The following is an 18,378-nucleotide window of genomic DNA, read 5'->3' as shown; positions in this document are numbered from 1 at the left end:
CATGGGAAGCTGGGCCCCCAAGCCTCAGTAAACCCTCTGGGAGCCTCTTGCTTGCAGGGCCTGCTGTGAGCAGGATTCTGCTTCCCAGTTGCTTCCCATGTTTCAGAGTTCTGCCAACTGTGGCCTCGGTCCTGAGCTTCAGTGCACTGGGACCAGGTCGCCCACAAAAGATCCCGTGGCAGCCAGGGTGCAGTGCACAGGACAAGGGCTCCCTGGGCAGCTGCTGCCTATTCTGTGTGGAGGCCAGATCACCTTCCCTCTTCTCAGACCAGAGGACGGGCCAGGGGCAAAGTCTTAGCAGGTCACCAGCTGCCAGTCCCCTTGGACAGTTGTGCAGGGCTGTTCCCACCGAAAGCTCACGGCTGCCAGGGTGTCAACTCTGCAGGACAGACCAGCGTTGCCCATGGGCTGCCTCCCGCCGGTGCTGCCGGAGTGACTCCTCTGGTCTGACTCCACGCATGTGAGCCAGGGCCCCAAAAGGGAACCAGCAGAACTTCTGTTGAACCAACTGACAGTCCCACTATTGGAGTGGGGTGGTATCACTAGGGTGGGTGGTGTAGCCAGTGTTAGATGGGAAGAATTACTGCTCAGTGCCAACCAGGCAGGAGGCCCAGAGAGCCGGGGCAAGGCTGCCCGAGGACTGCAGCCTGGTCCCCGTGCTTGTGATAGGGACAGCTCGCCTGCCCCATTTCCCCTTCTTGGCAAGTCACTCTGGTACCAAAAGCCGCCTCCTCCATCTCTGCCTTGTGGGTGTGCTCGTGCTCGTGCAGTGTGGGCTTGTGGGCAGAAGGAAGGCCTGGACGATTCCACCTCACCCTGGGAAGCCTCGCAGAACGAGCTCCTCTTGGCTCGGGGACTCCACTGGGCTCACGGTGTCTCATAGCCTGTGCAGTCCTGTCAGTCTTGACACCAGAAGCCATGGCTCTGTCTTCCCCACCACAGAGCCCAGCCACCTCACGCCTCATGGGGGTGCCCAGGGATAGGACGACGCTGGCCGGCTGGGGTGGAGGGTCCATGGGGAGTGTCCCAGAAGGGAAGGGGCCGGTGCAAGTCCGTCTCGGGGGTTTCTTCCCACCCACCCGCCACTGTCCCCACGCTCACTTGTGTGGCACTCCGGAAGGCAAAGGCCACACCAGCAGTGTCTGGCGCTGATCCCAAAGTACTGGGCTTCAGTCCGAGCACCCCGATCCTCAGCCTCCTGGTGACAGGCCTGCTTAGGGAGAGGCGTGCCTGCCGGTCCTCACTTGGGGACTGGCCGAGGGCCCGTCCAGTGGACCCGGGGCCAGAGGATGCCCCCATAGGAACCTGGGAACCTTCCACATACCAAGGCTTGTCCTTAGCTAGGCCTGAGGGAGACAGAGTGCAGGGAAGGCAGGGGAAGGCCAGACCTGAAGGGATATGCCGTAGAGAATGACAGGCATCTGCAAGCGGGGGCAGGCAGACAGAAGCCCAGCTGGGCACAAAGCCAGGACCCCTCTAAGCCTGACGGAGGGTGGAGGGGATGCAGAGCAGCTACAGCACGCACCTACCTGCCGTCCAGGGAGGCCAGTCTTATTCCTGAGCATCGCAAAGAGGAATTGTTTGGCCTTGAGAGGTCCAACACGCAGCAGGAGCTCTGCCCACCAAGCAGCCATCGCCTGGAGGGAGGCTGCCACTGTGAGAGAGACCAGCACATTGCAGTGGGAGCCGTGGTACCTAGCCCTCTCCATGCCGCTCTGTCCCAGAGCTGCAGGGATGAGGCAGGGAGGCTCAGCTATGCGCCAGGCTACAATCCATCCTTCTGGAAGACAGAACGACTGACTCCGAGGTCCAAGTTTTCCCTGAGCCACACTGGGATCCCAGGGCCCTCAGGTATTCTGGCCCCTGGAAGGCCCCCCTCCACATAATTCTACCCTAGTTGGGGGAAGTAGGGGACAGATTGCCTAGCCAGGCAGTCACAGAGCCACAAAAACCAGATCTGGGCACTGGAAAATAGGCCTGGAGAACTTGGTGGGCAGAGAGGTCCCAGGATGCCCACTCTTACCTGCCTAGTTACTGTCTGGCCTTCCAGCCGCATTACTTGAGCGAAGGAGTCAGGTGGTGAGGAGATGCTTTGTTAGAGAAGACTTGCCTACCATGTGGGGGCACAGGTCAGAGGGGCCTCAGGGTTCAAGTGTTTCGGGCTGTTCCCTTTCCTGCTGCACCTGGGCCCCACGCCCTGCCCTGTCCCTCCCCTTCAGGGCCCCTCTCAAGTTGGGGAGAGGTGGCCTGAGGAGGAAAGATGGCACTGCATTCCCCCTTCTCCCTTCCCACCTGTCCCAGCCCATCCTGCCAGCTCACCCAGCACTTTCCATCTTGGGCAGAGGGCGATCAGCAGAGGCCATCGCGGGGCTCCACCGGACTCTGCGGCCCCGGAGTCGCGAGTGGGGGCGGAGCCGCGCGCCAGCCAAGTCCCGCCCCCGCCGCGGGCCCTGCCCCCGGGTCTTGAGGAACCTGGGGGGAGGGGTGGGTGGGGCGAGGCTGGGTCAGCTGAGGGACAGTCACGGGACCGGGATCTGCTCCCTCAGGCTTCCTGGAGGAGAGGGAAGGATAAGCGACGGTCTCCGAGTGTGGCAGGCCAGTGGTATTGGGCCCCTGGCGGGGCAGGGGGGACGGACGGGGAGGGTGTTGTCCTGGAGGGTCCCTGGGACGGTGGGATGAGTCCTGGGGCCAATCTCTGTCCGGAGGGCAGACCCACACAGGGATGGTGGGAATCCTGAGGGCTGACTCCCGAGGGCTGGGGGCCTAGGGGACACGAGTCAGGCAGCCCTGGGGTCCACTCGAGCCTGGGGTGACCTGGGGCACCAAGGAATCCATTGAGGGATCTGGGCCCGGGTCAGATGGGGAGGTTTGTGGGGAAGGTGCGCCACCACGTCTGAATTTCCCCAGGAAATGGAGAAGGAGAGAGAGACTCTGCAGGCCTGGAAGGAGCGTGTGGGGCAAGAGCTGGACCGGGTGGTGGCTTTCTGGTTGGAGCACTCCCATGACCAGGAGCACGGGTGCGCCTCGCCCTCCTGGTGCCCACGGCGGGGGTCCTTGCCCCTCCTGAATCCCCACCTCGCTCTCAGCTGAATCCGACTTGCATTTCCCACAGGGGCTTCTTCACATGCCTTGGCCGTGATGGCCAGGTGTATGATGACCTCAAGTATGTCTGGCTGCAGGGGAGGCAGGTAGGAGACATGCTCAGGCTTGCAGCTCTCCCAGGGGCAGAAGCCAAGTCCCGGTCGGCTCCACACTCTTCCCCCCACAACAGGGGCACAGAGGACTCCCCCTCACCCCAGCCCTGAGGGTTGTGCTGCTCACCACTTAAGCTGTGGTCCCTCCACTCCCCTACAGGTGTGGATGTATTGTCACCTGTACCGCAGGCTTGAGCGCTTCCGCCGCCCTGAGCTTCTGGATGCAGCTAGAGCGGGTGACCCCTCCCTGTCCCCATCTCCCCAGAGGCCCCTCCATGTTACTTAGCGCACGCGTGCCTAGTTCCTAGAGGGGTCTAGAAGCAGGGAAGGGTGGGGTATGCTCACAGGTAGGGAGGAAGGGGAGGTGGGGGGTGTCCTCACCCAAGTTCTAGCCTGCCAGCTTCCCAACCACCAGGTGGCGAATTTTTGCTGCATTCTGCCCGAGTGGCACCTCCTGCAAAGAAGTGTGCCTTTGTGCTGACAAGGGATGGCCGCCCGGTCAAGGTGCAGCGGACCATCTTCAGCGAGTGTTTCTACACCATGGCCATGAACGAGCTGTGGAGAGTGACAGGGGAAGCACGTTACCAGGTGCGTAGGAGGACGGCTGCCCTGAGAGTCTCCATGCCCTCGCCTGTGCTGGGCAGTGCTGTCCCCTAGGTCCTGTCTGCAGGCTGGGTCTGTCGTCCACCACAGTCCTTCCTCTCAGCCTGCACAGCCTAGGGTCATCCCTGGCCCTTGTTGTGCTGTATTGTCACTGTTTGTCTACGGGTGATTCCCCAAGGCCCACACCCACCCACAGGGGTCCTGGGCACAGAGATGCTACTAAACCAAACTTGGGTCTGATTGCCCACTCGCAGTAAAGCCCATCTACTAACACCGGGTTGTGGTGAAGGGAAGTACAGCGTTTATTGCAGGTGCCAAGCAAGGAAAACGGGCAGCTCATGCTCAAAAGACCTGAACTCCTGGATGTCCTTCAGGGAAGAGTTTTAAAAAACAGTGTTAGGAAGAGAGTCACTGTGTCTGTGATCGGCTCATGCACAATTCTCTGATTGGTTGGTAATAAGGTAACAGGGTGATGTTTCAGAATCTCAATCATCAACCTTCTGGCTCTAACCAGTCTGAGGTCAAGGAGCTGGTGGTCAGCACGCAGTTATCTTCTTCCACCTGGTGGGGGTTTCAGTACATGCAAAACAACTCAAGGATATGGCTCAGAATATTGCCTCTAGCCCTTGGGGAGGAACTAAATTAAAGGTCCTTGACTTTCTTTAATGGCTAAATTATGATTCTTTTGTCTTGCTTGACTGTTTTCCTTTGTGTCTAGATCTTCTCACTTCTCTGATTAAATGTGCTTTTTGGAACTTGGGAGAGGCCTAGAAGGCTAAAGCCTTTCTACAAACAAGACACAGGAGACAAGTGGTCTATTCCCAGAAAGGCCCTGCAGGGCCCTGCTCAGTTTCTGAGGGACTAATGTGTGCTTGGCCCTGGATGGGAGGGGGCTGCTCCCTCCTCCCTGGGCCCCCTTTTGCTTTCAAACCTGACCTCGAGGCCTGGGAGTGGTCTGCATCCCCAGACTGGAAGCCCCTGAGGCAGGGTAGGGCAGGCCCAACCTGCCCCAAGGATCTAACCCAGGCCCAGGCCCAGAGTTGGCCTTGGTGAAGGTGTCCTATGAATGGGTGGGGAGAGATGGCTCACCCACCCCAGGGTCAAGACCTGGGGGCCCAGCAGGTCAGGACCTGGGGGCCCAGGCTGGGTGGGATGCAGCCTCAGTCTGGACCTCCCCTCCCCAACCCCCAGAGTGAAGCAGTGGAGATGATGGATCAGATCATACACTGGGTGCGTGAGGACCCTTCTGGGTTGGGCCGGCCCCAGCTCCCTGGGGCCCCGGCCACGGAGTCCATGGCGGTGCCCATGATGCTGCTCAACCTGGTGGACCAGCTCGGGGAGGAGGACGAGGAGCTGGCGGGCAAATATGCAGAGCTGGGGGACTGGTGCGCTCAGAGGGTCCTGCAGCACGTCCAGGTGGGGGCTGGAGGCTGATACAAGCTGCCTGACAGGGCCTGGGGAGCTGGGGGCAGGGCGACCCCTCCTCTGCCCACATCCACCCTGCACTGGGCCCCGATGGGCCCCTTTACAGACAGGGAAACTTGGGGAGGCTCCGCCGGGGTGAGGTGTGGCCAAGGACCCTCAAGAAGGTGGAGGAGGGCCCCGGGGGAGCCGGGTGCGGTGAGGGCAGGAGGGTGGGTGCCAGGGCCCCACGAAGCAAGAAATGCGGCCAGACCCAAGTTTGTCCCAGGCCTCTGTGGTTCAGCCCAGTCTGCCCAATCTCTGTCCATGTTCAATGTTTTGCCCTTTTCACATCAGGGGGCCGAGGCTCAAAGCAAGGATTAGAACTGGCCCAGACCCTTGGGAGTGAATTGGCTCCACCTCAAATGCCCCTCTGAGCCAGGCCCCGCAAGCCTGAAGATCCGGGAGGGAGGGGGTGGGGGAGGGGAAGAGGCATCTTTCTGGTGGGATGATGGAACTAGGTGGGGCAAGGGAGGGTAGGTGCTGAAGGCAGAACTACTTTCTACTGCTTCCTTGGCAGAGGGATGGGCAGGCTGTGCTGGAGCATGTGTCCGAGGATGGGGAGGAACTTTCTGGCTGCTTGGGGAGACACCAGAACCCAGGTGAGGGGCAGGGTGGGCTGGGAGGCCACCCAGGAAGAAGGGAGCACTCCGCCTTGGGTTCTGGGCTTCAGATGTAGGCAGTGCCTGGGGACTGCTTTCCTCCCTCCATCTGCTGCCCACAGAGGGGCAGGCAGAGAAGGGGGGACAGTCCTCTCATGCTGGAGTGTTAGCAGCAGGAGAGCGACTCTGGGACAGACTTGGGAGGGCAAGCTCTCTGCAGGAGAGTGGCAGTCAGACTGGGGAGCTCAGAGCAGCCCCCACTGCTAGGCAGATAGGAAGGGAGCCAGCGGTCAGAACGAGGGCTCAAGCGCCCCCACCTGGGGGAGGACCACCGCCGGCCTCACTCCAAGTCCTCACCAGGCCACGCCCTGGAAGCCGGCTGGTTCCTGCTCCGCCACACCCACCGAAGAGGGGACCCCGTGCTCCGAGCCCACATTATCGACAAGTTCCTATTGTTGCCTTTCCGCTCTGGATGGGACCCTGAGCATGGAGGCCTCTTCTCCTTCCAGGATGCTGACGGCCTCTGCCCCACCCAGGTGGGAATGGTGCTAAGGCTCTCTGGCCTGGGAGGTGGGTGCTGTCATCACTCACTTCACAGAGGGGGAACCAGGGCTCAGAGTAGTGAACTTGCCCAGTATGACCCCAGGGGCAAGTCTTGGCTTCTGTGCTAGTGGTCCTCGACCTCGTGCACACAGGGAGGCCGCGAGGGAGCACAGCCAACAACGCTGATGTGGAGACGTGCATCCCTTGACCTTTGAAAGGCTCTCCAAGTGATCGTAAGGCCCCAGCAGTGGGAGCAGACTTGCTCCCTGTGTCTTTTGTCTCTGATTGCGCCTTGGTCCTGCTGAGCTCTGCAGAGGGTGGCTGATGCTGCCACTGACAGGGGCTGAGTGACCAAGGGGCCTTAGACAGACTGATGAGACAGACAGGGTTCTGATTCCAGGGCTAAAGTGGAGCCCACCCCATCCTGGCCCTTGGAAGGGGCTACTTGGGCTGTATCTGGGTCAGGAGGCTGGTCCCACTCTGAAGGGCGCTTACAACTCCCAGAGATGTGCAGCCTGTTCTTCAGCTCCATGTGCTTGGGCTGGATGGAGTCTGAGCCGGGACCTGAATGCAGGAGGTGCCTTTCCTTCCAAGAGGGGTGGTGGAGGGCGGGACCCTGGGCTCTCAGCTGCCCACCTCTGCTCTGCCTGCAGCTAGAGTGGGCCATGAAGCTCTGGTGGCCACACAGTGAGGCCATGATTGCCTTCCTCATGGGCTACAGTGACGGCGGGGACCCCACCTTGCTGCACGTGTTCTACCAGGTAGCCGAGTACACCTTCCGCCAGGTATGTGCTGCTTCCCGGCCCACGGCCCTCTGTGGGCTCAGTGGGGGTGGGAGGAGATAGCAGACGGCCACTCCTCCCCAAGCAGGCCGGGGCCAGACTTTCTCCGACGTGGTCCCTCAGCAGGTCTAAGAGTTCCTGAAGGCCCCAGCCCTGCTGCCCTCTGTTCAGTCAACAGAGTGGCCCCTGCCCCACTGGACTCATATTTTGGTGGCAGTGGTGGTGGTGGTAGGACTGACCATAAAGAGGTAAACAAGGAAACACATACATGGTGATGAGAACTCTGGAAAATAAAGCAAGGTCAGAGGACTGGGGGGCCAGCGGGAGGGGGAAAAGGTGGAAGGGGTGCTCTGCACAGAGGAGTCACCTGTCGGACCTTGGCATTCCTTGGTCCTAGGACTTTGGGAGGGAAGGCTGGAGGGCACCAGGTGAAGGCAGGGAGACGGGACTGTGGCTGTCATCCTGGCCAGTGAGTGGGGGGCCTGGCCTGGGGTGGGCATGGCAGTGGGCACAGGGCTCAGAGCCTGGTCAAGCAGGAGAGGTCTGGGCTGGCCACAATTGTTTGGGCATCGTAAGAATATAGTTGATACTGCAAGCCATGAGGCAAGGTGAGCTTTGAGGGTTCAGAAGGAAAAGAGAGGAAGGAATAGGAGGGCCCAGCAAAGGAGACAAGACCCAGCTGTGAGGTAGGGAGGAAGCTAGGCCCCCCCTCTCCACCCCAGGGGACCGAAGTGCTAAGAGCAGAGTGATGAGCTGTACCAGCTGCTCCCGAGGGGCACCTCGGGTGCTGAGCCTGATGGTGAATGAATGAAGATCCCTGATGTGTTTCTCAAGCCACAACTCACTCCATTAGTAAATCGCAGACAGGAGGGATTATAACAGGTGGTCTCATTCTGGGGTCCATGAGTTTTGAAACCTGGGAGAAAATTACATCGTTATTTGCACTAACCTCTAACTGAAATTCAGCTTTTGCTTCTGCTATGAATGAAAGCAGGAAACCACAGCCGTGCTAGCAGAGGCTGACTTTGTCACCAATAGAAATCCCAAGTGTGGAAAAAAAACAAAAAAAGAAATCCCAAGTGTGTTCATGTTACGTTTGCACACACTCATCACTACTCCCAAACCTACGCATCATGAGGCCCACGGCGATACGTCTTAGTACTGAATGCATACATAAAGAACGTGTGTTCAAGGCCATCAGTTTTAACTGCATAAAGTGAAATTTAAGGAATACATTTTAAAGAAAGAGCGATGGCATTGAACAATTTCAGAAGCTTAAATCAACAGGTGAATCATTACGCACTAATCATAACAGAATACAAAAAGCAAAAATTCAGACATCCATGGAATGACTGGACAGGAAAACAGTGAAATCCTTTGTTATCTTCCTGTGTCAGATCAAGTAATTGAAAAATAAGGACACAAACCATGTCACTAGAAAGATAGAATGAAGAGATAAGGAACTAGTTTTACCCCCTCTGAAGCAGAATACACCAACTCACAGGTCCCAATTTAAAAAGACATTTTGATAATGGACTTCAATGTCATTGATTTCTTCTATGATCCTTCTGAGAAGGGGTTCCACTGAAGTCTCTATCAGGGGAGGAAAGAGAAGGGCCTAGGCCAGGGCTCTGAACTTCTGGAAGGAGCTGACAAGCCTCCAGGGGACAGGTGCCTGATGGGATGTGGGCTGGAGAGAAGAAAGGCATTTAGAATGAGTCCGCAGAGCTGCTGGGCAAGGGTAGGCTTCAGGTGGCTCCGAGGGAGCCAGATGTGTGTTTGTGACGAGCTCATCTACTGAAGCAGGGAACAGGAGCTCTAAGGGAGCAACTTGCTACAAAGGTCCATGACAGGTCAGCACTTCCACCAGGGTTCTCTTTCTTTCTTTAAATGAATTTTATTGAAGTACAATTTATATACACTAAAATGTATCCATTGTAAGTGTTCAGTTCACTGAGGTATAACGATGCATATAACTGTAACCACCAGCACAATCAAGATAGGGAACTTTTCTATCATCTCCAAGCAGGTTCTTTTTACTCTATCTTGCAATGTTTCATTTCACAGCCTGTGGCCCCTTTCCCAAGTGGATAATCTAGGTGCAGACTCCCACCCCACTGCTGAAAAAGGAAAAGGGAAAGCCCCTCGCTTCCATCTTTGTCCAGGACGCGGGATCTCGTTTAAGAGCACTGATTCTGGAGCCATGTTACCTGGGGTCTGCCAGGGCTCTGATCCCGGGGTAGCGACTTAGTGGGGACGGTGAACGCCCCTTCCCCAGGCCTGTGGCATCTGGGCGGCTCCTGCAGGCGCTACCTGTCACTGCCTCCTTGTGATTGCAGTTTCGCGATCCTGAGTATGGGGAATGGTTTGGCTACCTGAACCGAGAAGGGAAGGTCGCCCTCACTATCAAGGGGGGTCCTTTCAAAGGTGAGTGGGGGACAGGGCGGGGTCGCAGGGGATCGGCTGCCCCCAGCCCAGCCAACCTGCCTCTCCCCTCAGGCTGCTTCCATGTGCCGCGGTGTCTCGCCATGTGCGAGGAGATGCTGAGCGCCCTGCTGAGCCGCCCTGCTCTGGCCCCGGCCCGCCCGGTCCCTGACCCCGCCCGCCGAGGCGCAGAATAAAGCTGAGCCTGCTCCACTGCCCGTGTGCGAGTGTCTGTGGGGTCGCGGAAGGGGAGCAACCGCTCCGCTGGCTAGACGGCACCTGCTCGCCGGGACAGTGGCAGGTCCCGCGCGCTGGACCCTCCCACCCTGCAAATAGGCCCGCCCCGCGCCGAGGCCTGCCCGGCCATTGGCCCGCCCTGCCCCGGCCCGCCCCGCCGAGAGGCCCCACCCCTCCCTTGGCCCGGCCTGCACATTGGCCGAGCGGCCGGGAAGGCGGGTCCGGCGGCGCGCACTTCCGGCCGGTGGCCGGGCCCGGCACGCACCGCCCCTTCCGCCACCGCCCCCGCGATCCCGGACCCAGCTCCAGCCCCAGCCGTGGCCTGGCAGCCCCGGCGTCGCTTCGCAGCGCGGCGGCAGCTGACTCCGCGTTCACGACCCGCTGGGAGCCGCGAGCCCTGCCGCCGTTATGAACATCCGCAATGCGAGGGTGAGGAGCCGGGGCCGGAGCCTGTCCGCGCCGCGTGAGAGCGGAGCCCGGTGGCCGCGTGCACATGGGCCCGGCCGAGCCCCGGGCCAGTCGCCCTGCGCGCCTGCGACTGCCCCGCGCGGAAAAGAGAAGGCCACCCTCCCCGTGCGGCTGGACCTACCTGAAGAGGAGGCTGGGGGAGCTGGGGACGCAGGGCAGGGGCTGCGAACCCCTTCTTTGCGGGATGTCGGGGCTCAGTTGGCTTGTGTCCGGCAGCTTCCTGGCGCTCACGTTCGTTCCTGGAACAGTTTTTGCACAGCGGCTGTGGGTCAGGCCTGTGCAGAGACAGATAGTCACAGCACCCGCCCAGCCCTGCGGGGGGAGGGGTCAGTGATTAGACAGACAGTGAGCAGGGTTCTAGCACGACTGAGGCCTACTTAGTCACCACTGCCCCTAGCCTGACTGCATTCCACTGTCCTCCTCCCCCCGCAGCCAGAAGACCTGATGAACATGCAGCACTGCAACCTCTTGTGCTTGCCGGAGAACTACCAGATGAAATACTACTTCTACCATGGCCTTTCCTGGCCCCAGGTGGGCAGCTTTTGACTTTGGGGATGGGGGAAACAAGGCCAAGGCAATTCCAGCCTGGGTCGGCTTGGGAGGAGTAGGCCGACCAGGTCTGGAAGGAATAAGCCAGATCGTAAAGAGCCCAGAGGAGCGCATGGATGAAAGAGACCCTGAGTGTTTTCAGCTGGGGTGGTGCGGGGGTGGAAACGAGGTGCCTGAAGAGGGGCGAAGAACAGGGCCAAGTCAGAGGCAGGATTCCACCTGCATCTGTCCTCTGCTGGGCACAGTGTGGTGTGGGGAAACCAAACCACTTGGCCCAGTGGTCAGGAGCTGTCACTGAACTCACCACTCGATGGGTTCTATCTGTCATGCACACGGTGAGAGGCAGGTGCCCGGGCCGGTTATCCCCTAAGGGCTCCTCCAGCTCGGGCCAGAAGCTGTTTTCTGACTTCTCTTTCCTCCGTGTCACCCAGCTCTCTTACATCGCTGAGGATGAGAACGGGAAGATTGTGGGGTACGTCCTGGCCAAAATGTGAGTCACCAAGGAGGGAGAGACAAGCCTGGTGCCTGAGCTGGGGCCAGCGGGTGGGAGTAGGGGTACTTTGGAGGAGGGGCATGTACCCCGCGTGTGTCTGATGGATGCTGCCTGGGTTGGGTTTTTCTTTTTAATTAGCTAGTAGACTGTTCTTTAGCTTTACAGAAAAACTGAGCAGCAAGTAGAGTTCCCATACAACCCTTCCAGTCTTTTCCCTAGTGTCCTCTCGTTAACATCTTGTGATACACTTGTTACAAATGATGGACCAATATTGCTCCGTTATTATCAGAGTCCACAGTTGACATTAATTAAGTTTCACTCTTTGAGTTCTACCTTCTAGAGACAAATGTGGAACAACGTGTACCCACTACTGTGGTATCACACAGAGCAGTTTCACTGCCCTGAAAATCATCCGTTCATCCCTCCCTCCTCTCCAACCCCTGGTAAACATGGATCTCTTTACCGTCTCCATAGTTTTACCTTTTCCAGAATCATACAATGTGTGGCTATTTCAGACTGGCTTTCACTTAGTCATATGCATTGAAGTTTCCTCCATGTCTGTTCAGGGCTCTGTAGCTCATTGCTTTTTAGCACTGAACAGTATTCCACTGACACTGCGCTTGTCTTTTGGCTGCTGCCTGGGGTTTGGGGGGGGATAGTGTCCCAGCTCTCCCCCACTCTGGGTCTAGGGGCACTTTGGGGTTCCTTCCTAGCCTCTCTCCTGTCTTCTTGCTCTAGGGAAGAGGACCCCGATGACGTGCCCCACGGACATATCACTTCCCTGGTGCGTAGGGCCCCCCGTGCTTGGGGTGGGGGCATGGAGCCGAAGTTAGTTGGTGCGGCCCCTTGAGGTCCCACCTTTCTCCCACCAGGCTGTGAAGCGTTCCCACCGGCGCCTCGGCCTGGCTCAGAAGCTGATGGACCAGGCCTCCCGAGCCATGATAGAGAACTTCAATGCCAAATACGTCTCCCTGCATGTCAGGAAGAGGTGGAAGCCAGGGCTGAGGGCAAGGGAAGTGGCGGGGCGGGAGACACTGTCTTGATGTGGGTCCTGGGGTGCTTTGACTTTCGGAGAAGAGTGGGAAGTGGGATTAGTGCAAGTCTGTGCAGCTCAGCAGTGCCTTATTCCCCTGCAGTAACCGGGCCGCCCTGCACCTCTATTCCAACACCCTCAACTTTCAGTAAGTAGATCTAGCTTTTTCTAATGGAGTGGTATGGTCCCAGGTCTGACTTATCCAGGTGGCTGAGATGACCTGAGCTGCCTTCCAGGCAGGGGGGCGAGGGGGGCGGTGGGCAGCCAGAGGAAAGACTTGGATTTGGCCAAGATGGGAGCAGGCCATGGACTCCACACGCTGCCAGGATGCCTCCCCCACTCTCAGTGGCAGCAGCACTTGCCTGCTGCAGTTGTGATTCAGGAGGACATCTGGTGCTTTTTGTCGGGTGGAAGAACAGTTGCTTGATGCTGGTGGGGCCAGGTGAAGGGGGCAGCATGGTGAAGAGCGAGCACACAGGCTTTTCAGCGAAAGTTTGGGAGTAGAGATGAGGGCCCAGGACATGGGCAGAAACCGAGGACTGCAAGTGACCAGGCACCTAGAATCATCTGAGCAGGACCAGAAAAAAGAAAGATGTGGTTCTATAGAAACCTAAGCACATCCAGGCAGGAAGGGCTGCTGGCAAGAGCCCCAGAGGGGTCTAGAGCCCAGGGTGTCCTAGTGGATAAGTGCAGGCCTCCCCAGGGATGTGGGAGTCACTGTGTGCCCCACACAGGACAGAGAGCCTGGCAGGGAACTGAGATGCCCAGGACGTGGTGGCAAGAGCCACTGGAAAGTGAGGCTGGGTGGGCTGTCTATGGAGGGCCCACTGAGACAGCACTCAGCTTCAGTTCGGTGGGGGATGAGGAAGGACTGCAGGAAGGCAAGTGGCCTCCAGAATGGGCATTTGAGGAAGGATCTTTGACCCGGATGTAGATGCCTCTGGTGGTCAATTCCTTGGTCTTAGGGCAGGCAGGCCTCTCTAGGCTGACCAGTCCAGCTCCCCTTCCAGTGGCAGGGTGCCCAAGCCTGCACACACCCCTCTCAGCGCAGGCTTGGCCCCTGAGCTGCTGGTGCTGGGGGCCACGCTGCCCGGTAATGATGGCCAAGAACAGGGGCCCCAGACCACTCTCCCGTCTAGGCATGGGAGTCAGCCCTGCACGCTCGGTCAGTGATAGGGAGCAGAGCAGGGAGGGAAGGACTGCTGAATTCAGGGCTTCAGCTCACAGGAAACCACAGAAACAGATCCTTGGTAGCCAGGTTAGGGATACTGGATGGTGGCAGGATGGGGCAGTATGGGGAGAGCTGAATGCTACTTACTGTTGGAGAAAGCACAGGGAAGGCTACATTGGAAATGTCTCCCAAAGGGCCCTTCGAGGGGTGGTGGTGGAGGGGATGACACCCTGCCCCATTAGCATATGATGCCAGACGGTGGAGGGGAATTTGCCCTCTGATTTGGGTTGCCCTCCTCTTCACTCCCTGCCCCCAGGATCAGTGAGGTGGAGCCCAAATACTACGCAGACGGGGAGGATGCATACGCGATGAAGCGGGATCTCACCCAGATGGCTGATGAGGTAAGAGCCCCATGGGGCCAGGGCCGCAGTCCTCGCAGACAAAGAAAAACAAGTCAAGCAGGGGCGGCCCTGAGACAGTTGGAGGCCCACGATGGCTGGAGGAGAGATGGACGAGGTGCCAGCCCTGGCGGCTGTGTGGCCAGGAGTCACGGCCCTCTCCCCTCAGCTTCCTTAGCTGCCTGGTGGGGAGCTGGACCTTAGTAGGGCTATAAAGGCAGCCGTAGGCCCAAGGTTCCTTTGTCTGAGGCGTGATGTGAGAGGTGGGAGGAGGCCCCTGGATGTGCTGAGAGGCAGGACCCGAGGACGACCAGGGCCTGCTCCAAGGCTCAGGGCTCAGATAAAGCCAGGCTGAAGAGAAAGTCAAGGTTCTGCCCAAGGCTCCTCAGGGGCCCCAGCCCGTGAGGGAGTCTTGGGCACCTGCCCTTTCCAGGAGAGGCCGCACCAAGACTCAGACTAGGTCTCCTGACTCAGTCCTGGGTTTCCTGACCCGGGCCTTGCCACCTCTCCTCTTGCCCCTGGCCCCAGCCAGCAACAAGGCAAAGGCGGTGGGAGAGGCCTTCGTGGTCTAGAAATTTAGGCCCTGTCTCCTTCCTCCCGCCTCCCCCTGGGTTCCTGGCGGCAGCTGAGGCGGCACCTGGAGCTGAAAGAGAAGGGCAGGCACGTGGTGCTGGGCTCCATCGAGAACAAGGTGGAGAGCAGGGGCAATTCACTTCCAAGCTCCGGAGAGGCCTGTCGTGAGGAAAAGGGCCTGGCTGCTGAGGATAGCGGCGGTGACAGCAAGGACCTCAGCGAGGTCAGCGAGACCACAGAGAGCACCGATGTCAAGGACAGCTCAGAGGCCTCTGACTCAGCCTCCTAGAGCCTGCCTGTGCTCTTCTCCCTGCCCTGGCCTGCCCATTCCGTCCTCCACCTGGAAGGCTTTCACAATAAACTTCACCCAGTGGCCTTGGGGAGTTTGTGTGTGCTAGTGTACACATTTTTGGGGGTATGTGTGTGTGTCTGGCCCTTCTGCGTCCCTCTGGGTGTAGACCTCATAGCCTTTTGGCACAATGTGTCCTGCCAAGCCCACCTAGAAGGGAAGAGCTTTGTCAAGTGTGATGGCTTCTAGCCGTCTTCGGGTCCCCAGGGAAGGAGACCCTGGCACTCTGGGGCCTTCAGAGTCCTGCTCTGCTGCCGCCTTGCTAGGTTCCAGATGCGTCAGTCCAGCTGCCCATTGGGCTTACCTCCCAATGTCCTGTCTCAGGAATGGCCCAACCAGCTACCCAGCTGCTCAAGCCCTGGCAACTGTCCCTGATTCTTCCCTTCCCTGCCAACCAAAAGGTCAGCGAACCCTGTGTGTTAGACCACCATAACACCCCTTGAATCTACTCCCTAAACGAAGCCTTTGTTTGAAAATAATTAGTGGACTTTATTTCTGGTAGTTTTAGATTTACAGAACTGAGCGGATAGAGTTCTTATGGACCGCTCTTCTCATGTTCCCCCGTTATTAACATTTTGCATTAAGTGCTACATTTGTTAAAATTGAGCCAATATTTATACGTTAACTACAGTCCAGAGTTTACATTTCCCAGTTGTGCACTCTGGGTTTTGACAAATGCATAATGTAATTTCATGTAGAATATAGGTCCTCTGTTTTTCATAGCTTCCACTGTAACTCGAAAATTTGCTCCTGTGCCTTTCTTCCCTGCCATTCCCTCTAGCTGCAGTGCCATTGTTTGCAGCTCCTCATCCCTGGGCGGGCTCTGCCTGGGCCGCCCACCTCCCAGCGGAGTTGAGCACCCCTTAGCTGTCACTGTACCTTATGCCCCTGCTCCCCTGCTAGGCTGAATAATTCGCCACCGGGGTGAGCTCGGCTTTCTCGCTGGCTGGCGTATGGCACGTGACTAACAGGCAGCCGGGGAAGTCGAGACTAGTAGCCTGGTCCGGGAACCGAAAGATGCGCCTGCGCACGGCTGCTCGCTCGCTGGCTGCGGGTGGGGGAGGAAGGCTGTATCCTGATTGGCTCAAGGCATAGCCTTGCCCCGCCGTCTGCGCGGGGAGTCAGTCTTCCAGTTCGCAAGCCGCGGCGGGCTTCGTTCCCAGGCTCTGATTGGTCCGGCGGCCGGGCTCCGCGCGGCGGAAGTGCATGCGCATTACCTCGGCCGCGCCCCGGCGCCGGTGGGAGGGAGAGGGCGGAGGCTCCCACGGCGCCCTGCGGCATCCACCTTCCGTCCTACCCAGTCAGGCCCGCCTTCTGCTCTCCTGGCCGTGCATCCTGGGCGGGCACGCTGACGCTCGGCCGCCCCCCGGCGGTTGGGCTTCCTGGGCGGAGGTGGGAGCTGCGGCGTGGGTGGAGGGCAGAGAAGGGAAGCCGCAGGCTCTTGGGGCCCAGCACTTCCTCCGCCTCTGCAGGACCCGCCTCTGGGAGGGGCTGCTTCAACGCCGAGGTGCCGAACCGAGGCTGGGAGGCTGAGGGTGGGAAAAGCTGGAACCCGTCCTCCAGCTGTGTGGCTGAGGGTGGGCTCCTGGGGCGTCTCCCCAGTGGATGAACCTATACACAGAGGTGCACAGCCTTGACCCCTGAAGCCCGCATTGTGAAACTTCTCCTGGAAAGCTGACTTGTGGGAAAATAGGAGGGGCCTCACAGTACCTTAATGTGGGACTCTAACTGCCCAATTCTTGCTTTCATCTGACAGGGACGGCTGTTAACAGTCTCCCCGTCGACCTCATCTCCCCCTGGTCCATCCTCCTCGTAGCAGACCCGACTACGTCAGCCCTGCGGTCAACCCTCAGGACTGAATGTTCACTCCACTCGTCGACAAGTTTAGCAAGGTCCCGCAGATCTGGTCCTCCCCTTCTGCGCGATGATAATGGGTTTTGGGATTCTTTGAAGGGGAACAACAGAGCTGAGGATGCAGCAAGCAGTAGGGCCTTAAATGCCAAACTAGCCTCCTAAAAGCCAGGGCTAGTTAGTTACTCAAGGCTTTACAGCGTGGTTGAGTGGGAGCATCGCGTGAGTATTTCTGGAGCCTTAAAGTAAAAGGACAGAGGAGAGCACTTGAAGGTAGGGGCCGATGCCAGTTCAACAGCAGTTTCCTGTGGGCTTGAGCCCTGTGCTTCGCACTGCTGGATGGGGGAGGGACTTTGGGGGACCAGTCAGGGCTCAGATGGAGGGTAGGGGGCAAAGGTTGTTGGGGTTAGTGGAGGTGGGGCATGCGTTCCTGCTGGGGTTGGGCCAGCTCCCAGGCCCTCTAGCCCCAGGCCCCCTGGACACATTGCATCTTAAAGAAGGGCCTTAGTACTCAGGGCGGGGGTGGGGAGGGCAGGGAGCTGAGGAGGTATGTTTTCCCTTTCTGGGCAAGAGAATTGCTCACAGTTGAAAGCCAGGAAGTACCTGCACAGACTCCCCTTCCTCCCAGAGCAGCAGGTCGGGGTCACGTGTGCCCACATTTGTACAGAGGCTGACTTTGACATCCATGCACACACATGTCTGGACCCCTTGTACTAGTGTCTACAGACCTGCTTTCCCCGGGCACAAGCCTGGAGCCTGCCTTCGCCCCTCACTTGCCATTTATGCCCCAGGGATTTCCTTCCCACCCAACTGAAGACAGTCATCTAGTCTGGCTTGTCACCTGCTGCCTGCATTCGGCCTCCCCAGGATACTGGAGAAACACTGTTGCCCTGTGACTTAGAGTTGGTAGAGAGAGGTGAAGGAAAACTCCAGCACCCCTGGATAAGGGAGGCCCCAAGGTGCCCCCAGGCTCAGGAAGGCCTTGCTCTGAGGGAGCAGGAAGAGGGCCACCCCTCCCCAGCCCCGCAGGCTAGGACAGGGCAGGTGCAAGCTGCAGGGGAAAGCAGAGTCTCTTCCGGCAGCCGGAAGTGGTAACCACCTATGGGGAAACGAGGCTTGTTCCTCCCGGGTTGAGCAGAAGGGGAACCTTAGCCCAACCCTGCTCTCTGCCCCCCACCCCCACCCCTCAAGGGGGCCTGGAGGGAACAAGGGCTGAGGTTCTGTTCTCTGGTACTGACCTTCCTTCCCAGCTAGCTCTCCCTCCCAACTCCTTCTGTTTCTCTCTCGGGGCTGTGACTTGGGGAGGGTGGGCCCATCTGATGTCCTGGTGGGCCTGTGGGAAGCAGTTGACCAGGGCCTGGAGCAGCTATGGTGTAACTGCTTACTGGCATTGACGGCCAGTGGCCATGATGTGAAAAGTGCAGTCTGGCAGTGGTCACCAGACAGCCTCCTGGAAGTTGGGGGGAATGGCAGCCAGAGGGTGCCAGTGTGCTGGGCACCTTGGGGCTCTCACACTGGCCCTGGCTGCTTCGCAGTCGAACTTAGGGCACAAGGCCTCCCAGGTGTGCACCCAGGGGGAGGGGGCGGCAAGGCCGGGCTACAGTGGGAACCCCCGCCCCTCGCCTCGCCCCCACCCCGCCCCCACCC

General features: G+C 58.9%; 2 protein-coding genes and 1 long non-coding RNA gene across 7 annotated transcripts; 2 read left to right on the top strand and 1 right to left on the bottom strand.

Moving 5' to 3' along the window:
* Window positions 1-34: 34 nt before the first annotated feature.
* LOC141576272 (uncharacterized) lies at window positions 35-2,448 on the bottom strand. Its single transcript, XR_012504586.1, has 3 exons — window positions 2,320-2,448; window positions 2,024-2,110; window positions 35-1,654 (listed from the first exon to the last, which is right to left on the bottom strand). It is a non-coding gene; the product is annotated as an uncharacterized LOC141576272 (long non-coding RNA).
* A 39-nt stretch (window positions 2,449-2,487) lies between these two features.
* On the top strand, window positions 2,488-9,822 carry RENBP (renin binding protein). 3 transcript variants are annotated; one of them, XM_010964081.3, is made up of 11 exons: window positions 2,488-2,602; window positions 2,908-3,017; window positions 3,113-3,188; window positions 3,355-3,430; window positions 3,610-3,782; window positions 4,989-5,213; window positions 5,779-5,860; window positions 6,221-6,396; window positions 7,057-7,188; window positions 9,525-9,612; window positions 9,685-9,822. In XM_010964081.3, the coding sequence occupies exons 2-11, from the start codon at window positions 2,911-2,913 to the stop codon at window positions 9,804-9,806; spliced, it is 1,257 nt and encodes a 418-aa protein (XP_010962383.2). In that variant the 5' UTR covers window positions 2,488-2,602; window positions 2,908-2,910; the 3' UTR covers window positions 9,807-9,822. The 3 variants fall into 3 exon arrangements, with proteins under 3 accessions (XP_010962383.2, XP_045379401.2, XP_074215144.1); XM_045523445.2 differs by having other exon boundaries at window positions 2,563-2,595; XM_074359043.1 differs by having other exon boundaries at window positions 2,581-2,599.
* A 136-nt stretch (window positions 9,823-9,958) lies between these two features.
* Window positions 9,959-14,914, top strand: NAA10 (N-alpha-acetyltransferase 10, NatA catalytic subunit). Of its 3 annotated transcripts, none has more exons than XM_074359045.1 (8): window positions 9,959-10,275; window positions 10,747-10,845; window positions 11,295-11,335; window positions 12,095-12,140; window positions 12,229-12,344; window positions 12,493-12,537; window positions 13,877-13,961; window positions 14,584-14,914. In XM_074359045.1, the coding sequence occupies exons 1-8, from the start codon at window positions 10,255-10,257 to the stop codon at window positions 14,818-14,820; spliced, it is 690 nt and encodes a 229-aa protein (XP_074215146.1). In that variant the 5' UTR covers window positions 9,959-10,254; the 3' UTR covers window positions 14,821-14,914. The 3 variants fall into 3 exon arrangements, with proteins under 3 accessions (XP_074215146.1, XP_074215145.1, XP_074215147.1); XM_074359044.1 differs by having other exon boundaries at window positions 11,295-11,353; XM_074359046.1 differs by having other exon boundaries at window positions 11,295-11,353; window positions 14,487-14,914.
* The last annotated feature ends 3,464 nt before the right edge of the window (window positions 14,915-18,378 follow it).

The sequence above is a fragment of the Camelus bactrianus genome, chromosome X (assembly GCF_048773025.1).
Source record: "Camelus bactrianus isolate YW-2024 breed Bactrian camel chromosome X, ASM4877302v1, whole genome shotgun sequence".
In the NCBI taxonomy this organism is placed as follows: Eukaryota; Metazoa; Chordata; class Mammalia; order Artiodactyla; family Camelidae; genus Camelus; species Camelus bactrianus.
Note: the sequence above shows the minus strand (reverse complement) of the source record. Positions and strands in the feature narration are given on the sequence as shown.